The 24,002-nt window shown below is 44.5% G+C and overlaps 1 protein-coding gene across 1 annotated transcript in view; it reads right to left on the minus strand.

The window, feature by feature from the left end:
* Positions 1-21,445, minus strand: part of LOC139407282 (fibronectin type III domain containing 1) — a 113,442-nt gene extending 91,997 nt beyond the window's left edge. Inside the window, exon 1 of the mRNA XM_071150924.1 lies at positions 21,310-21,445. Coding sequence (XP_071007025.1) covers positions 21,310-21,373 — 64 coding nt within the window. The 5' untranslated portion in view covers positions 21,374-21,445. The remainder of the gene's footprint in view (positions 1-21,309) is intronic.
* Positions 21,446-24,002: the final 2,557 nt, after the last annotated feature.

Consider the following 24,002-nt stretch of genomic DNA (forward strand, 5'->3'; position numbering starts at 1 on the left):
ACACACACTCTACACTGACACACTCTCTCTACACTGACACACTCTCTACACCGACACACTCTCTACACTGACACACTCTCTCTACAACGACACACTCTCTCTACACGGACACACTCTCTCTACACTGACACACTCTCTCTACACGGACACACTCTCTCTACACGGACACACTCTCTCTACACTAACACACTCTCTCTACACTGACACACTCTCTCTACACTGACACACTCTCTACACTGACACACTCTCTCTACACTGACACACTCTCTACACCGACACACTCTCTACACTGACAGACTCTCTCTACACCGACACACTCTCTCCACACTGACACACTCTCTCTAAACTGACACACTCTCTCTACACTGACACACTCTCTCTACACTGACACACACTCTACACTGACACACTCTCTCTACACTGACACACTCTCTACACCGACACACTCTCTACACTGACACACTCTCTCTACAACGACACACTCTCTCTACACGGACACACTCTCTCTACACTGACACACTCTCTCTACACGGACACACTCTCTCTACACGGACACACTCTCTCTACACTAACACACTCTCTCTACACTGACACACTCTCTCTACACTGACACACTCTCTACACTGACACACTCTCTCTACACTGACACACTCTCTACACCGACACACTCTCTACACTGACAGACTCTCTCTACACCGACACACTCTCTCCACACTGACACACTCTCTCTAAACTGACACACTCTCTCTACACTGACACACTCTCTCTACACCGACACACTCTCTCTACACCGATACACTCTCTACACCGACACACTCTCTACACCGACACACTCTCTACACCGACACACTCTCTACACCGAAACCCTCTCTACACCGACACACTCTCTCTACACTGACACACTCTCTACACTGACACACTCTCTCTACACTGACACACTCTCTACACCGACACACTCTCTACACTGACACACTCTCTCTAAACTGACACACTCTCTCTACACTGACACACCCTCTCTACACAGACACACTCTCTCTACACTGACACACTCTCTACACCAACAAACTCTCTACACTGACACACTCCCTCTACACTGACACACTCTCTATATACTGACACACTCTCTACACCGACACACTCTCTACACTGACACACTCTCTCTACACTGACACACTCTATACACCGACACACTCTCTCACTGACACACTCTCTCTACACTGACATACTCTCTCTACACTGACACACCCTCTCTACACTGACACTCTCTCTACACTGACACACTCTCTCTAAACTGACACTCTCTCGAAACTGACACACTCTCTCGAAACTGACACACTCTCTCTACACTGACATACTCTCTGCACCGACACAATCTCTACACTGACACTCTCTCTACACTGACACACTCTCTACACCGACACACTCTCTACTCCGACACACTCTCTACACCGACACACTCTCTACACTGACACTCTCTACACTGACACACTCTCTACACTGACACACTCTCTCTACACTGACAGACTCTCTCTACACTGACACACTAACTCTACACTGACACACTCTCTACACCGACACACTCTCTACACTGACACTCTCTCTACACTGACACACTCTCTCTACACTGACACACTCTCTCTACACACACTCTCTCTACACTAACACACTCTCTACACTGACACACTCTCTCTACACTGACACACTCTCTCTACACTAACACACTCTCTACACCGACACACTCTCTACACTGACAGTCTCTACACTGACACACTCTCTACACTGACACACTCTCTCTACACTGACAGACTCTCTCTACACTGACACACTAACTCTACACTGACACACTCTCTACACCGACACACTCTCTACACTGACACTCTCTCTACACTGACACACTCTCTCTACACTGACACACTCTCTCTACACACACTCTCTCTACACTAACACACTCTCTACACTGACACACTCTCTCTACACTGACACACTCTCTCTACACTAACACACTCTCTACACTGACACACTCTCTCTACACTAACACACTCTCTACACTGACACACTCTCTCTACACTGACACACTCTCTCTACACTGACACACTCTCTACACTGACACACTAACTCCACACTGACACACTCTCTCTACACCAACACACTCTCTACACTGACACACTCTCTAAACTGACACACTCTCTACACTGACACTCTCTCTACACTGACACACTCTCTCTACACTGACACACTCTCTCTACACTGACACACTCTCTACACCGACACACTCTCTACACTGACACTCTCCCTACACTGACAAACTCTCTCTACACCGACACACTATCTACACTGACACAATCTCTCTAAACTGACACACTCTCTAAACCGACACACTCTCTACACAGACACACTCTCTCTACACTGACACACTCTCTCTACACTGACACACTCTCTACACCGACACACTCTCTACACTGACACACTCTCTCTCCACTGGCACACTCTACACGCACTCTCTATACACTGACACACTCTCTACACCGACACACTATCTACACTGACACACTCTCTCTACACTGACACACTCTATACACAGACACACTCTCTCTACACTGACACACTCTCTCTACACTGACACACTCTCTCTACACCGACACACTATCTACACTGACACAATGTCTCTACACTGACACACTCTCTAAACCGACACACTCTCTACACAGACACACTCTCTCTACACTGACACACTCTCTCTACACTGACACACTCTCTACACCGACACACTCTCTACACTGACACACTCTCTCTCCACTGACACACTCTACACACACTCTCTCTACACTGACACACTATCTCTACACTGACACACTCTCTACACCGACACACTCTCTACACTGACACTCTCTCTACACTGACACACTCTCTCTAAACTGACACATTCTCTCCACACTGACACACTCTCTCTACACTGACACACTCTCTCTACACTGACACACTCTCTACACTGACACACTCTCTCTACACTGACACACTCTCTACACCGACACACTCTCTACACTGACACACTCTCTCTACAACGACACACTCTCTCTACACGGACACACTCTCTCTACACTGACACACTCTCTCTACACGGACACACTCTCTCTACACTAACACACTCTCTCTACACTGACACACTCTCTCTACACTGACACACTCTCTACACTGACACACTCTCTCTACACCAACACACTCTCTACACTGACACACTCTCTAAACTGACACACTCTCTACACTGACACTCTCTCTACACTGACACTCTCTCTACACTGACACACTCTCTCTAAACTGACATACTCTCTCTACACTGACACACCCTCTCTACACTGACACTCTCTCTACACTGACACACTCTCTCTAAACTGACACTCTCTCGAAACTGACACACTCTCTCGAAACTGACACACTCTCTCTACACTGACATACTCTCTGCACCGACACAATCTCTACACTGACACTCTCTCTACACTGACACACTCTCTACACTGACACTCTCTCTACACTGACACACTCTCTACACCGACACACTCTCTACTCCGACACACTCTCTACATCGACACACTCTCTACACTGACAGTCTCTACACTGACACACTCTCTACACTGACACACTCTCTCTACACTGACAGACTCTCTCGAAACTGACACACTCTCTCGAAACTGACACACTCTCTCTACACTGACATACTCTCTGCACCGACACACTCTCTACACTGACACTCTCTCTACACTGACACACTCTCTACACCGACACACTCTCTACTCCGACACACTCTCTACACCGACACACTCTCTACACTGACAGTCTCTACACTGACACACTCTCTACACTGACACACTCTCTCTACACTGACACACTCTCTCTACACTGACACACTCTCTCTACACTGACACACTAACTCTACACTGACACACTCTCTCTACACGGACACACTCTCTCTACACTAACACACTCTCTCTACACTGACACACTCTCTCTACACTGACACACTCTCTACACTGACACACTCTCTCTACACCAACACACTCTCTACACTGACACACTCTCTAAACTGACACACTCTCTACACTGACACTCTCTCTACACTGACACTCTCTCTACACTGACACACTCTCTCTACACTGACATACTCTCTCTACACTGACACACCCTCTCTACACTGACACTCTCTCTACACTGACACACTCTCTCTAAACTGACACTCTCTCGAAACTGACACACTCTCTCGAAACTGACACACTCTCTCTACACTGACATACTCTCTGCACCGACACAATCTCTACACTGACACTCTCTCTACACTGACACACTCTCTACACTGACACTCTCTCTACACTGACACACTCTCTACACCGACACACTCTCTACTCCGACACACTCTCTACATCGACACACTCTCTACACTGACAGTCTCTACACTGACACACTCTCTACACTGACACACTCTCTCTACACTGACAGACTCTCTCGAAACTGACACACTCTCTTGAAACTGACACACTCTCTCTACACTGACATACTCTCTGCACCGACACACTCTCTACACTGACACTCTCTCTACACTGACACACTCTCTACACCGACACACTCTCTACTCCGACACACTCTCTACACCGACACACTCTCTACACTGACAGTCTCTACACTGACACACTCTCTACACTGACACACTCTCTCTACACTGACACACTCTCTCTACACTGACACACTCTCTCTACACTGACACACTAACTCTACACTGACACACTCTCTACACCGACACACTCTCTACACTGACACTCTCTCTACACTGACACACTCTCTCTACACTGACACACTCTCTCTACACACACTCTCTCTACACTAACACACTCTCTACACTGACACACTCTCTCTACACTGACACACTCTCTCTACACTAACACACTCTCTACACTGACACACTCTCTCTACAATGACACACTCTCTCTACACTGACTCACTCTCTACACTGACACACTAACTCCACACTGACACACTCTCTCTACACCAACACACTCTCTACATTGACACACTCTCTAAACTGACACACTCTCTACACTGACACTCTCTCTACACTGACACTCTCTCTACACTGACACACTCTCTCCACACTGACACACTCTCTACACCGACACACTCTCTACACTGACACTCTCCCTACACTGACACACTCTCTCTACACCGACACACTATCTACACTGACACAATGTCTCTACACTGACACACTCTCTAAACCGACACACTCTCTACACAGACACACTCTCTCTACACTGACACACTCTCTCTACACTGACACACTCTCTACACCGACACACTCTCTACACTGACACACTCTCTCTCCACTGACACACTCTACACGCACTCTCTCTACACTGACACACTATCTCTACACTGACACACTCTCTACACCGACACACTCTCTACACTGACACTCTCTCTACACTGACACACTCTCTCAACACTGACACACTCTCTCTACACTGACACACTCTCTCTACACTGACACACTCTCTCTAAACTGACACATTCTCTCAACACTGACACACTCTCTCTACACTGACACACTCTCTCTACACTGACACACTCTCTCTACACTGACACACTCTCTCTACACGGACACACTCTCTCTACACTGACACACTCTCTCTACACTGACACACTCTCTCTAAACTGACACACTCTCTACACTGACACACTCTCTCTACACTGACACACTCTCTCTACACCGACACACTCTCTACACTGACAGACTCTCTCTACACCGACACACTCTCTACACTGACACACTCTCTCTCCACTGACACACTCTACACGCACTCTCTCTACACTGACACACTATCTCTACACTGACACTCTCTCTACACTGACACACTCTCTCTAAACTGACACATTCTCTCAACACTGACACACTCTCTCTACACTGACACACTCTCTCTACACTGACACACACTCTACACTGACACACTCTCTCTACACTGACACACTCTCTACACCGACACACTCTCTACACTGACACACTCTCTCTACAACGACACACTCTCTCTACACGGACACACTCTCTCTACACTGACACACTCTCTCTACACGGACACACTCTCTCTACACGGACACACTCTCTCTACACTAACACACTCTCTCTACACTGACACACTCTCTCTACACTGACACACTCTCTACACTGACACACTCTCTCTACACTGACACACTCTCTACACCGACACACTCTCTACACTGACAGACTCTCTCTACACCGACACACTCTCTCCACACTGACACACTCTCTCTAAACTGACACACTCTCTCTACACTGACACACTCTCTCTACACTGACACACACTCTACACTGACACACTCTCTCTACACTGACACACTCTCTACACCGACACACTCTCTACACTGACACACTCTCTCTACAACGACACACTCTCTCTACACGGACACACTCTCTCTACACTGACACACTCTCTCTACACGGACACACTCTCTCTACACGGACACACTCTCTCTACACTAACACACTCTCTCTACACTGACACACTCTCTCTACACTGACACACTCTCTACACTGACACACTCTCTCTACACTGACACACTCTCTACACCGACACACTCTCTACACTGACAGACTCTCTCTACACCGACACACTCTCTCCACACTGACACACTCTCTCTAAACTGACACACTCTCTCTACACTGACACACTCTCTCTACACCGACACACTCTCTCTACACCGATACACTCTCTACACCGACACACTCTCTACACCGACACACTCTCTACACCGACACACTCTCTACACCGAAACCCTCTCTACACCGACACACTCTCTACACTGACACAGTTTCTACACTGACACTCTCTCTACACTGAAACTCTCTCTACACTGACACACTCTCTACACACACTCTCTCTACACTGACACACCCTCTCTACACAGACACACTCTCTCTACACTGACACACTCTCTACACCAACAAACTCTCTACACTGACACACTCCCTCTACACTGACACACTCTCTATATACTGACACACTCTCTACACCGACACACTCTCTACACTGACACACTCTCTCTACACTGACACACTCTATACACCGACACACTCTCTCACTGACACACTCTCTCTACACTGACATACTCTCTCTACACTGACACACCCTCTCTACACTGACACTCTCTCTACACTGACACACTCTCTCTAAACTGACACTCTCTCGAAACTGACACACTCTCTCGAAACTGACACACTCTCTCTACACTGACATACTCTCTGCACCGACACAATCTCTACACTGACACTCTCTCTACACTGACACACTCTCTACACCGACACACTCTCTACTCCGACACACTCTCTACACCGACACACTCTCTACACTGACACTCTCTACACTGACACACTCTCTACACTGACACACTCTCTCTACACTGACAGACTCTCTCTACACTGACACACTAACTCTACACTGACACACTCTCTACACCGACACACTCTCTACACTGACACTCTCTCTACACTGACACACTCTCTCTACACTGACACACTCTCTCTACACACACTCTCTCTACACTAACACACTCTCTACACTGACACACTCTCTCTACACTGACACACTCTCTCTACACTAACACACTCTCTACACTGACACACTCTCTCTACACTAACACACTCTCTACACTGACACACTAACTCCACACTGACACACTCTCTCTACACCAACACACTCTCTACACTGACACACTCTCTACACTGACACACTAACTCCACACTGACACACTCTCTCTACACCAACACACTCTCTACACTGACACACTCTCTAAACTGACACACTCTCTACACTGACACTCTCTCTACACTGACACACTCTCTCTACACTGACACACTCTCTCTACACTGACACACTCTCTACACCGACACACTCTCTACACTGACACTCTCCCTACACTGACACACTCTCTCTACACCGACACACTATCTACACTGACACAATCTCTCTAAACTGACACACTCTCTAAACCGACACACTCTCTACACAGACACACTCTCTCTACACTGACACACTCTCTCTACACTGACACACTCTCTACACCGACACACTCTCTACACTGACACACTCTCTCTCCACTGGCACACTCTACACGCACTCTCTCTACACTGACACACTATCTCTACACTGACACACTCTCTACACCGACACACTCTCTACACTGACACTCTCTCTACACTGACACACTCTCTCTAAACTGACACATTCTCCCCACACTGACACACTCTCTCTACACTGACACACTCTCTCTACACTGACACACTCTCTACACTGACACACTCTCTCTACACTGACACACTCTCTACACCGACACACTCTCTACACTGACACACTCTCTCTACAGCGACACACTCTCTCTACACGGACACACTCTCTCTACACTGACACACTCTCTCTACACGGACACACTCTCTCTACACGGACACACTCTCTCTACACTGACACACTCTCTCTACACTGACACACTCTCTCTAAACTGACACACTCTCTACACTGACACACTCTCTCTACACTGACACACTCTCTCTACACCGACACACTCTCTACACTGACAGACTCTCTCTACACCGACACACTCTCTCCACACTGACACACTCTCTCTAAACTGACACACTCTCTCTACACTGACACACTCTCTCTATACTGACACACTCTCTACACTGACACACTCTCTCTACACTGACACACTCTCTACACCGACACACTCTCTACACTGACACACTCTCTCTACACCGACACACTCTCTCTACACCGACACACTCTCTACACCGACACACTCTCTACACCGACACACTCTCTACACTGACACACTCTCTACACTGACACACTCTCTACATTGACACACTCACTACACTGACACACTCTCTACACTGACACACTCTCTACACTGACACACTCTCTATATTGACACACTCTCTACACTGACACACTCTCTACACTGACACACTCTCTACACTGACACACTGTCCACACTGACACACTCTCTACACTGACACACTCTCTACATTGACACACTCTCTACACTGACACTGTCTCTACACTGACACCCTCTCTACACACACTCTCTCTACACTGACACACACTCTACACTGACACCCCCTCTACACACACTCTCTCTACACTGACACACTCTCTCTACAATGACACACTCTCTCTACACTGACACTCTCTCTACACTGACACACTCTCTCTACACTGACACACTCTCTACACTGACACACTCTACACTGACACACTCTCTACACACACTCTCTCTACACTGACACACACTCTCACACACTCTCTCTACACTGACACACTCTCTACACACACTCTCTCTACACTGACACACTCTCTACACTGACACACTCTCTACACACACACACTCTCTACACTGACACCCTCTCTACACACACTCTCTCTACACTGACACACTCTACACTGACACACTCTCTCTACACTGACACACTCTCTACACTGACACACTCTCTACACTGACACACTCTCTACACTGACACACTCTACACACACTGACACACTCTCTACACTGACACACTCTCTACATTGACACACTCTCTACACTGACACACTCTCTACACTGACACTCTCTCTACACTGACACCCTCTCTACACACACTCTCTCTACACTGACACACACTCTCACACACTCTCTCTACACTGACACCCTCTCTACACACACTCTCTCTACACTGACACACTCTACACTGACACACTCTCTCTACATTGACACACTCTCTACACTGACACACTCTCTACACCGACACACTCTCTACACTGACACACTCTCTACATTGACACACTCTCTACACTGACACTCTCTCTACACTGACACACACTCTCACACACTCTCTCTACACTGACACACTCTCTACACTGACACACTCTCTACACTGACACACTCTCTGCATTGACACACTCTCTACACTGACACACTCTCTACACTGACACACTCTCTACACACACTCTCTCTACACTGACACACACTCTCACACACTCTCTCTACACTGACACACTCTCTACACTGACACACTCTCTACACTGACACACTCTCTACACTGACACACTCTCTACACTGACACACTCTCTACACTGACACTCTCTACACTGACACCCTCTCTACACACACTCTCTCTACACTGACACACACTCTCACACACTCTCTCTACACTGACACACTCTCTACACACACTCTCTCTACACTGACACACTCTCTACACTGACACACTCTCTACACTGACACACTCTCTACACTGACACCCTCTCTACACACACTCTCTCTACACTGACACACTCTCTCTACACTGACACACTCTCTACACTGACACACTCTACACTGACACACTCTCTACACTGACACACTCTCTACATTGACACACTCTCTACATTGACACACTCTCTACACTGACACACTCTCTACACTGACACCCTCTCTACACACACTCTCTCTACACTGACACACACTCTCACACACTCTCTATATACTGACACACTCTCTCTACACTGACACAATATAAACACTCTCTATACACACACTCTCTCTAAAAAAACACTCTCTCTACACACACACTCTCTCTACAAACACACTCTCTCTTCACACACTCTACACACTCTCTCTATAAACACACTCTCTACACAATCTCTATACACACTCTCACTATAAACACACTCTCTACACACAATCTCTACACACACTCTCTTCACAATCTCTATACACACACTCCCTACACACACACTCTCTACACACTCTCTCTACACACTCTCTCTACACACACTCTCTCCTCACACACGCTGTCTACACACACTCTCCATATACACATACACTCTCTAAACACACACTCTGTCTACACACACAGTCTCTTCACACGCACTCTCTCTACACACACTATATCTACACACACTATAAACACACTCTCTACACACACACTCTCTCTACACACACTCTCTATAAACACACTCTCTCTACACACACACTCTGTCTACACACACTCTCTCTACACACACTCTCCATAAACACACTCTCTATACACTCTCTAAACACACACACTCTCTCTACCCACACTCTCTACACTCACACACTCTCTACACACACTCGATACACACACTCTCTCTACACACACACACACATTAAAACACACACTCTGTACACACACACACTCTCTACACACTCTCTCTTCACACACTCGATACACACACACTCTCTCTACACACACACTCTCTCTACACACACTCGATACACACACACTCTTTACACACACTCGATACACACACTCTCTACACACACACACTCTCTACACACACTCTCTACACACACACACTCTCTACACACACACACTCTCTACACACACTCTCTACACACACTCTCTACACACACTTGATGCACACACTCTCTCTACACACACTCGATACACACACTCTCTACACACACACACTCTCTACACACTCTCTCTACACACTCTTTCTACATACACTCGATAAACACACTCTCGATACACACACTCTCTACACACACACTCTCTCTACACACACTCAAAACACACATTCAGTACACACACACACTCTCTACACACACTCGATACACACACTCTCTTCACACACTCGATACACACACTCTCTCTACACACACACTCTCTCTACTCACACACACACTCTCTCTACGCACACACACACTCTCTCTACGCACACTCTCTACACACACACTCTCTCTACACACACTTGATGCACACACTCTCTACACACACACTCTCTACACACTCTCTCTACACAAGCACTCTCTCTAGACACACTCGATACACATACTCTCTCTACACAAACTCTCTCTACACACACACTCTCTCTACACACACACTCTCTCTACACACACTCTCTCTACACACTCTCTCTACACACACTCTCTCTACACAAACACACTCTCTTTGCACACACTCGATACACACACTCTCTCTACACACTCTCGCTCTACACACACACACTCTCTCTACACACACACTCTTTGCACAGACTCGATACACACACTCTCTTTACAAACACACTTTCTACACACTCCCTCTACACACTCTCTCCACACACACACACACACACTCTCTACACACACTCTCTATAAACACACTCTCTACACACACTCTCTATAAACACACTCTCTACACATTCTCTCTACACCAACACTCTCACTACACACACACTCTCTCTACACACACTCTCTATAAACACATTCTCTTCACACACTCTCTCTCTACACCAGCACTCTCTCTACACACGCACTCTCTCTACACACACTCTCTCTACACACATTCTCTATAAACACACTCTCTACACACATTCTCTATAAACACACTCTCTACACACACTCTCTATAAACACACTGTCTACACACTCTCTCTATAAACACACTCTATACACACTCTCACTATAAACACACTCTCTACACACAATCTCTACACACACTCTCTCTACACACACACACTCTCAAACACACTTTCTACATACTCTCTCCACACACACTCTCTACACACACTCTCTATAAACACACTCTCTACACACACTCTCCCTACACACACACACTCTCTTTGCACACACTCGATACACACACTCTCTACACATACTCTCTCTACACACACTCTCTCTACACACTCTCTCTACACACACACACTCTCTACACACTCTCTCTACACACTCTCTCTACACACACTCTCTACATACACTCTCTTTGCACACACTCTCTCTACACACACTCTCTCTACAAACACTCTCTCTACAAACACACTTTATACACACTCTCTCCACACACACTCCCTCTACACACACTCTCTCTACACACACACACATTCTCTACACACACTCTGTGTAAACACACTCTCGACACACACTCTCTATAAACACACTCTCTCTACACACTCTCTCTACACACACACACACACTTTCTACACACTCTCTCTACACACACACACTCTCTTTGCACACACTCTCTACACACACTCTCTCTACACTCTCTCTACACACACTCTCTCTACACACACACAATCTCTACACAATCTCTCTACACACTCTCTCTACACACACTCTTTGCACACACTCGATACACACACTCTCTCTACAAACACACTTTCTACACACTCTCTCCACACACACTCCCGCTACACACACTCTCTCTCTACACACACTCTCTCCACACACATTCTCTACACACACTCTCTATAAACACACTCTCTATACACACTCTCTCTACACACACACACACACATTCTCTACACACACTCTCTATAAACACACTCTCTACACACACTCTCTCTACACACTCTCTCTACACACACACACACTTTCTACACACTCTCTCTACACACACACACTCTCTTTGCACACACTCTCTCTACACTCTCTCTACACACACTCTCTCTACACACACACACTCTCTCTACACACACTCTTTGCACACACTCGATACACACACTCTCTCTACAAACACACTCTCTCCACACACACTCCCGCTACACACACTCTCTCTACACACACTCTCTCCACACACACTCTCTATACACACTCTAAACACACACACACACACACACACACACACTCAATACACACACTCTCTACACACACACACACTCAATAAACACACTCTCTACACACACACTCTCTACACACACTCGATACACACACTCTCTCTGCACACTCTCTCTGCACACACACTCTCTACACATGCACTCTCTCTACACACACACTCTATCTACATACACTATAAACACACTCTCTACACACACTCTCTCTACAGACTCTCTCTACACACACTCTCTATACACACACTCTCTCTACCCACACTCTCTACACACACACACTATCTACACACACTTGATACACACACTCTCTCTACACACACACACTCTCTCTACACTCTATCTACACACACTATAAACACACGCTACACATACACTCTCTCTACACACACTCGATACACATATTCTCTCTCCACACTCTCTCTCCACACACACTCTCTCTACACACACACTCTCTCAACCAACACACTCTCTACACACACTATAAACACACTCTCTACACACACACTCTCACTTTACACACTCTCACACCACACACAATCTATATACACGCTCTTCCTACACTAACACACTTTCTACACACTCTCTATACTGACACACTCTTTCTATACATACACACTCTCTACACTCTCCCTACACACACTCTCTCTACACACTCAATACACACGCTTTTGTACACACTCTCTCTACACACACTATAAACACTCTCTCTACACACACACTCTCTCTACACAAACTCTCTACCTACACACACTCTCTACCTACACTCTACACACACACTCTCTCTACACACACTCTCTCCACACACACTCTCTCTACACACACTATAAACACACTCTCCACACACTCTCTCTACACACTCTATACACACTCTCTCTACACACACTATAAACACTCTCTCTACACACACACTCTATACTCTCTCTACACACACTCTCTCTATACACACACTATCTACAAACACACTCTCTCTACACACTCGCACATGACACGCTGGAAAATATTCTGCCTCTCTCTCTCTCTCTCTTTTAGGGATTGTAGGCTTTTGGGGATTGTAGGCTTTGGGGGATTGTAGATTTTTGGGGATTGTAGACTTTTGGGGATTGTAGGCTTTGGGGGATTGTAGGTTTTTTCGGATTGTAGACTTTTGGGGATTGTAGGCTTTTGGGGATTGTAGATTTTTGGGGATTGTAGACTTTTGGGGATTGTAGGCTTTTGGGGATTGTAGGCTTTTGGGGATTGTAGGCTTTTGGGGATTGTAGACTTTTGGGGATTGTAGACTTTTGGGGATTGTAGGCTTTTGGGGATTGTAGACTTTTGGGGATTGTAGACTTTTGGGGATTGTAGGCTTTTGGGGATTGTAGACTTTTGGGGATGGTAGACTTTTGTAGACTTTTGGGGATTGTAGACTTTTGGGGATTGTAGACTTTTGGGGATTGTAGGCTTTTGGGGATTGTAGGCTTTTGGGGATTGTAGACTTTTGGGGATTGTAGGCTTTTGGGGATTGTAGGCTTTTGGGGATTGTAGACTTTTGGGGATTGTAGGCTTTTGGGGATTGTAGGCTTTTGGGGATTGTAGACTTTTGGGGATTGTAGGCTTTTGGGGATTGTAGGCTTTTGGGGATTGTAGGCTTTTGGGGATTGTAGGCTTTTGGGGATTGTAGGCTTTTGGGGATTGTAGGCTTTTGGGGATTGTAGACTTTTGGGGATTGTAGGCTTTTGGGGATTGTAGGCTTTTGGGGATTGTAGGCTTTTGGGGATTGTAGGCTTTTGGGGATTGTAGACTTTTGGGGATTGTAGACTTTTGGGGATTGTAGGCTTTTGGGGATTGTAGATTTTTGGGGATTGTAGACTTTTGGGGATTGTAGGCTTTTGGGGATTGTAGGCTTTTGGGGATTGTAGACTTTTGGTGATTGTAGACTTTTGGGGATTGTAGGCTTTTGGGGATTGTAGACTTTTGGGGATTGTAGGCTTTTGGGGATTGTAGGCTTTTGGGGATTGTAGGCTTTTGGGGATTGTAGACTTTTGGGGATTGTAGACTTTTGGGGATTGTAGGCTTTTGGGGATTGTAGATTTTTGGGGATTGTAGACTTTTGGGGATTGTAGGCTTTTGGGGATTGTAGGCTTTTGGGGATTGTAGACTTTTGGTGATTGTAGACTTTTGGGGATTGTAGGCTTTTGGGGATTGTAGACTTTTGGGGATTGTAGACTTTTGGGGATTGTAGGCTTTTGGGGATTGTAGACTTTTGGGGATGGTAGACTTTTGTAGACTTTTGGGGATTGTAGACTTTTGGGGATTGTAGACTTTTGGGGATTGTAGGCTTTTGGGGATTGTAGGCTTTTGGGGATTGTAGACTTTTGGGGATTATAGACTTTTGGGGATTGTAGGCTTTTGGGGATTGTAGGCTTTTGGGGATTGTAGGCTTTTGGGGATTGTAGACTTTTGGGGATTGTAGGCTTTTGGGGATTGTAGGCTTTTGGGGATTGTAGACTTTTGGGGATTGTAGGCTTCTGGGGATTGTAGGCTTTTGGGGATTGTAGGCTTTTGTGCTTTTACTAAGTGCTCTATGTATTACAGTTTTTCCAAGATACTTTTAATGAAACTGGGGTCCATGATCTCCATCAGAACCTAATGAGCACAACAGCATTATTTTTTGCAAAACAGTAAGTAATTTCTCACTGCTTTCACACACAATGCAAATGCTAAGCACAGTTTTGCAAAACAGTCATGACAAACACAATGTTCAACATTTGGACACATCTAATATAAATGACTCCCATTAATGTGAACCTCTTCTGCATGTGTGCAAACTGTCTTTGCGCACCTGTTCAATCACCAATCAGTCCTTATTCATGCATAAAAGAGGTAACCTCTGAGTTGCTGTTTGCAAGAATGGACCAAGTAAGAGATTGAGGGCAAGGACAAAGGAGAGGTAGCGGGGCCCATAGAGGAATGTAGTTCAGCTCTCAGTTCAAATGGAAAAAGGTCAAATATGCCTTTTGTTTCTGGATATTCATGCTCTTGAGTGACATTCTTTCTGCATTGGTCAGCTTTGGTCAAATCACTTTAGGAAGAAAGAATACAGCCCATGCTGTGATAATATGTTGACTCACCTTTTATGGTGCGTACTATAATTATAGTATCAACACATGGTCCAGACATACACTACATGACCAGAAGTAAGTGGACACCTGCTAGTAGAACATCTCATTCCAAAATCACCTGCTAGTAGAACATCTCATTCTAAAATCACCTCCTAGTAGAACATCTCATTCTAAAATCACCTGCTAGTAGAACATCTCATTCATTAATATGGAGTTGGTCTCCCCTTTGCTGCCATAACAGCATCCAACAGCCTCCACTCTTCTGGGAAGGCTTTCCACCAGATGTTGGTACATTGGGGCGGCAGGGTAGCCTAGTGGTTAGAGCGTTGGACTAGTAACCGGAAGGTTGCAAGTTCAAATCCCCGAGCTGACAAGGTACAAATCTGTCGTTCTGCCCCTGAACAGGCAGTTAACCCGCTGTTCCTAGGCCGTCATTGAAAATAAGAATTTGTTCTTAACTGACTTGCCTAGTAAAATAAAGGTAGAAAAAAAAAAAAAAAAAAAAAAAAAAAATTGCTGCTATAACAGTCTTCTGGGAAGGCTTTCCACTAGATGTTGGTACATTACTGCTATAACAGTCTTCTGGGAAGGCTTTCCACTAGATGTTGGTACATTACTGCTATAACAGCCTCCACTCTTCTAGGAAGGCTTTCCACTAGATGTTGGTACATTGCTGCTATAACAGTCTTCTGGGAAGGCTTTCCACTAGATGTTGGTACATTACTGCTATAACAGCCTCCACTCTTCTGGGAAGGCTTTCCACTAGATGTTGGTACATTACTGCTATAACAGCCTCCACTCTTCTGGGAAGGCTTTCCACTAGATGTTGGTACATTACTGCTATAACAGCCTCCACTCTTCTGGGAAGGCTTTCCACTAGATGTTGGTACATTACTGCTATAACAGCCTCCACTCTTCTGGGAAGGCTTTCCACTAGATGTTGGTACATTACTGCTATAACAGCCTCCACTCTTCTAGGAAGGCTTTCCACTAGATGTTGGTACATTGCTGCTATAACAGTCTTCTGGGAAGGCTTTCCACTAGATGTTGGTACATTACTGCTATAACAGCCTCCACTCTTCTGGGAAGGCTTTCCACTAGATGTTGGTACATTACTGCTATAACAGCCTCCACTCTTCTAGGAAGGCTTTCCACTAGATGTTGGAACATTGCTGCTATAACAGCCTCTTCTGGGAAGGCTTTCCACTAGATGTTGGAACATTGCTGCTTCTGGGAAGGCTTTCCACTAGATGTTGGAACATTGCTGCTTCTGGGAAGGCTTTCCACTACATGTTGGAACATTGCTGTGGGGAATTTCTTCCAGTCAAGAGAATTAGTCTGATTAATGGAGGACCAAAACGCCGATACCGACAGCCTAATCAATCCTAATCGATCTCGACAAACCATGGACATCGCTTTGTGCATGGGGGCATTGTCATGCTGAAACAGGAAGTCTAGAATTTCATTATATGCTGTAGTGTTAACATTTCCCTTCACTGGAACTAAGGGGCCTAACCCGAACTGTGAAAAACCGTCCCAGACCATTATTCCTCCTCCACCAAACTTTACAGTTTATGCATTGGCGAAGGTAGCATTCTCCTGGCATCCACCAAAACCAGATTTGTTCATCTGACTGTCAGATGGTCTGTGAGCTTGTGTGGCCTACCACTTCCGTTGTTGCTCCTAGACGTTTCTACTTCACAATAACTGCTTACAGTTGACCGGGGCAGCTCTACCAGGGCAGACATTTTATGGACTGACTTGTTGGAAAGGTGATATCCTATTATGTTGCCATGTTGAAAGTCACTGTTTGTCTTTGGAGGCTGAATGACTGTGTACTAGATTTGATACACCTGTGGCTGAAATAGCCAACTCCACTAATTTGAACGGGTGTCCACATGCTTTTGTATATATAGTGTATAAAAGACTGTTAACCAGGTTAGGGTATATTGATAGCTGTAGTTAGTATTTATTGGGCCTTTGTGTAATGATTGATATAAATACCTTTTCATTAGATAACTAGTTGCATGTTTTGATGGAGGTTGTTGATTTTATGTCATTTATTTATTTGGAGAAGCAGTGGCCAAGAAAAGAACAAAGCCATAACAAACAATCACTGAGCATGAACTGTCTGAGAGAGAGAGAGAGAGAGAGAGAGAGAGAGAGGTGTAAAGATGGGAATTGGAAATAAGAAAGTGAGACAGAGAGAAGAATTTAAAGAGTGATGGAAAGATATGAAAAGATATGTAGAGATGGAGAGAGGAGATAGGGGGAAAATGGCAAGGGAGAAGAGAGGGTTATTATAACGTGGCAGGCTGGCAGCTAAGTCAGCTCAACAGAGATTAGCCAGATGCTCTTCTCCAAAACTCAAGCCTTTTGTATTTTCTTCACTCAGACCTTTTCTTTCCTCTGGTGGGAAGCAGGTCCTCTCACAGCAAGTGTGAGTGTGGCTCCAAATCGATTTCACAAACCCTGCTCTGTAGGAGTGTCTAAAACATCTGTGCTGTCGGTGGATCATTGCAGTCTCTGTCTGCCTCTTAAAGGTGCTATCTCCATTTTACACTTCACTGGGCTAATATGATGATGAGAACCCAGTGAAGCAGTAAACTGTAACCTGCATCTGTCCCCCCCAACCTGCCCAGGGGGAACTTCCTGTCTGAAAGTTCAAAATGCTGGATAATCTTTCAGTCTGCTAAATGATTTTGCTTAACATTTGTCTCACATATTGTTAGCATATTTTCCACTTATCTGTCAAATTGAATAGCCCTTCTAATGACTAGAGTGATTGTTAGGAGGTGTGCTCAAGGGAAGTTAGGTCTCTTCAGATGGATACGCCTCTGTCCATCCTGATGTTCATCATTCCAGTTAGTCAGCAGTACAACCATATAGATCCTTCAAAAATATTAGTATTAGTATTCTAATTCCTAATACTATGGGTGTGTTCGTAAATTCACTCTGGAGTGCCAGAATGCCCTCAGAGTGCTCTCTGGGTGTTCATCAATTCAGAGCTCAGATTGTCCGTTCATAAATTCAGAGCATTTCGCACCCCTTGCGTTCAGAGCCACACTGGACGCTCTGGCCGAGGAGGAGTGTTGATCCAAGCGTTCTGGCCTCAACGGCAGTCAAGCACCTGAGCTAACTAGCTAACGTTGGCTAGCTTGCTAGACACAAATGAGAGAACACCTCACTCTGATAATTTTACTCACCCTAGCAGAGCTGGTTAGGCTGTTTTCCTGTTATCTAGTGACTGTAAATGTGCTGCTGGTAACAATTTAATAACGTTTTTTTGGCCAACGTTTACTGACACCGATCCTATTCAAAGGGTGTTGATTGTTCGTAAAATCATCAGTTATTCTTCAATCTGTCACACTCCGATGAGAGTGCTCTGAAATCGGAGTAGATATCCACAGTGAATTTAAGAACTGTGTGTTGACCTATTCTCCTATCTCCTCGTAACAAAAGAACCTGAGCAACACCTGTTCTGCTTTAAACTCAGCGGCAGTGAGAGGGGTGTTTGGGAGCTTAAGCTCTAACGCATAGAAGCTGGGTTTCACAGCGCGCAACAAGACCAGTGGACGCGATAATAAGTGGATGCTAGTGACACCTAGATGCAGCAGAGGCAAAATTGACAGAAACTTTGTGAGAAAGTCAACCACCCCCCCCCCCCCCCCCCCCCCTCTCTGTGGTATTGTCAGAGTTGAAAGCCGGGCCATCATGGAGCTGCTACCGGTGCCAAGTTGGATCCCCGCTTTGGCACGGTAGCATCCCTTTAGAGATCAAAACCTTTTTTTCTTCATATTTTCGGTTGGTTGTGATTGATTTGAATCATGATCGAATATTTGTCATCTTATTTTTATTATAGAGCAAAGCTACTTCTGTGTGTGCCTATGAGGTAAGAACATATTCCATGACTGCTGCGCTCACAAGACAACATCACATTTTCCTTCCAGACCAGAAACGATGAAAGACAGTTTCAAGGTCCAAATTCATCATTATTGTTCACTTTCGACTGGTATGTTTTTCCCCATCTGCAAACTGTTACGCATTTTTGTTTTCAGAATAAGTGCCCAAAATAACATATTTTCCCTAATCTTTTGCATAATTTGTTTATGAAACACAAACCAGAAGATTTGTTAAGATTATTATCTCTCTCTCTCTCTCACACACACACACACACACACACACACACACACACACACACACACACACACACACAGAACCATAGCGTGTGTTTTCATCAAAGTAATCCAAAAGAAAGAACATCACAATTGAATTCACTTTTTCCTGCAATGCAATGTGGTCATTATAATTTATGTACCATGTGGTAGCAGCTTAATAAGAAGCTATTGGTGTCTTGACGTAGTCTATGATATAAAACAAATCAACAAAAATAATTGGGAACTGGATATACTATAATGAGGGGGTAATCAAATAACCAATTGATTATTGATTGGGCTATAGTCCAACTCCACCAATCCCAGCCATAAAATCTATCAATAAAGTACCACTTCACTAAGTGAGAAAAATTTGAAACCATGCATGCATCTGTTCTGACCAAAAAAATAAAATGGGTGATGTTACCTTGAATCGATGCACAGAAGGTAACGAAAAGCAGTAAGAGAGTCCGTGCTGCGGTGGATGCCATAGTGAGGATAGTGCGCTAGTCCTATGGTGCAGCGCAACAGAGAGAGAGAGGAGGGAGAGAAAAGTAGTATATGGAGAGAGAAGGCTGCCATGGCCTGGGAGAGGGGGACAAACAGACTGTTGGCGTTCTGTTCCCGCGTAGCCTGTCTCCCTCTTCCGGGGAATAGCGGGACTGGCCGAGAGTTGCACCGGGATGGAGGGATGGGATCCACAGTCAATTGCGCACGCAGACTCGAAGATGAATCACAGCAGGTGGGACCATAGAGAATGATAGAGGACTCTAGCAGCCTAAAGGAATGGCAGGTAGCCTAGTGGTTAGAGTGTTGGACTAGCAAGATCGAATCCCCGAGCTGACAAGGTAAAAAGCTGTTGTTCTACCCATGAACAAGGCAGTTAACCCACTGTTCCTAGGCTGTCATTGAAAATAAGATTTTTTTCTTAACTGACTTGCCTAGTAAAAAAAAGGCAGTTTTAGCATAGGCAGCGCCATTGAGGGGTTCCACAATGCTTCTGCCATTTAAAAGTATGTTGTCACAGATGCTATAATGGCACAGATGTATAAAGATGAGTCCTCTATCTGTCTTTATGGATGGGACGTATCCCGTATTTGCATGATTCCAAGGGTGGAGTCTTTGGGGAAGTTAGGGCTTAATTATTTTTCTAAGCTGTATCCTACAATTTGTCAGAAAAAAAAACGTCACACTCTTAAAAGTATGTTGTGTTTTGTTATATCCAAATTCTCACAGTCAACCTGGGGTTTTTTTGGAGAGAAAAAAAGCTGCACATGTGACAGGGTTGACTGTGAGAATTTGGATATAACAAAACACAACATACTTTTAAGAGTGAGGCGTTTTTCCCTTTCTGACAAATTTTAGGATACAGTGGTGGGAAAAGTATCCAATTGTCATACTTGTAAAAGTAAAGATACCTTAATAGAAAATTGCTCAAGTAAAAGTGAAAGTCACTCAGTAAAATCCTAATTGAGTAAAAGTCTCAAATAATTTGGTTTTAAATATACGTAAGTGTCAAAAGTAAACGTAATTGCTCAAATATAGTTTGGGTGTCAGGGAACATGTATGGAATAAAAAGTACAAAACTTTTAATTAAAAGTGAAAGTTGTTAAAAATATAAATTGTAAAGTAAAGTACAGATACCCCCAAAAAACGACTTAAGTACTACTCTCAATTATTTTTCTTAAGTACTTTACACCACTACAAGGTGGGAACCAGGAGACCCTTCTTACTGGGGAATATGTAGAATGTATAAATTGGTCATGGCTAGAAACTTTTGTAAAATTAAGGTCAGATTTGACTTTGCATAGCAGGTTAGGAATACAAACAAATTATACTTTTGAATTAATTTGACAAAAGCTGGATCCCTTCTAGCCATGAGCATATAAATTGCACACCCTTAAAACTGTTGAGATCAGAGCCTTGTCCTGAAGGTTTGTGCCTTCCCTCAGAAAACCACAGCCTTAAAGATAGATTCCTCTATTGCTGCATCCATTTTTTGACCGATAAATTAATGTTATGCTATATAGCCATTGATTCTTGAGGAATATGACTTATAAATAAATGCCTCATGAGATTAGTTCAGCTGTCACACTCCATTAGAGACCAAAATATAAGCTTGTTTTACTCCAATGTTTGTAAATCATGTAAATGTAAACACTGTATAGCCTCAAAACATGGTTCAAACTCAAATTTGTATCTAATAGATGGTCAGTCCAATTTGAGAGTGGTACAATTTTACTTGGCCCCTCCCTCAGCTTTTTTTTTTTTAATCTAAACAGAGGTGTGATGACGCTTTGTTAATGTTTCAATTAAGGATTCTAGCTTTAAGTTTAACAAGGACCTACGCTTTGGTAAAAGGAAATCACCTGAGGGGTATACTATAAAGCAGGATCAATGAGTTAGCCTGCTGTAATGCTTCAATGTTCAGAAATAACTTAATGTTCAGGAATATATGCTTAGAATGGGTATGTATTGAATAACTTGTTTCAACAAATAACCAATATTCAAGTCTAGGTTCATTAGTGCACCAGTAACTCTTTTTATTTCTGAGTGTTTATCAAAGTTAGCTGGTTTACTCATTGATCCTGCTTTGTAGTATACCACTCTGGTGTTTTTACAAAGATTCACTGTGTCCTCTGAGGGCAGAGATGAGAATGCTTTGCCCTCCGAAACAGTGCAAACCTAATAAATAAAGCTCTTCAAAAAAGGCTGGCCTATCTAGTAACATCTGCCGTTTGACTTGTGGGCCCGGAATGGCTGTGCTCAGGTTCTCTCTTCTCAGTTGATTTTGTTTTATTGTTCCCTTGGAGAAGGACAAGCATTCCTCCCTGTGACTGTGATACGCACATACAAAACTGTGTTTATCAAACAGTCATTGAAGACATAGAAAATAAAGAGACTATAAATTATGGCGCCAATGTTTTCTCTAAACTGAAAGACCAAGGCAAGGAACATCAATTAATGCATGAAATCTATAGCTAGCATGTGTAAGATTTGGATTGAAGTCATTTGATATACACAAGGGACTAATGATTTTGGATGGGTTTGTATATGCAGGATCATAGAGACACAAAATACAAACAAATAACAAACTGTTTCCCGGCAGTGTTGCTGGAC

The sequence above is a fragment of the Oncorhynchus clarkii genome, chromosome 4 (genome assembly GCF_045791955.1).
Source record: "Oncorhynchus clarkii lewisi isolate Uvic-CL-2024 chromosome 4, UVic_Ocla_1.0, whole genome shotgun sequence".
In the NCBI taxonomy this organism is placed as follows: domain Eukaryota; kingdom Metazoa; phylum Chordata; class Actinopteri; order Salmoniformes; family Salmonidae; genus Oncorhynchus; species Oncorhynchus clarkii.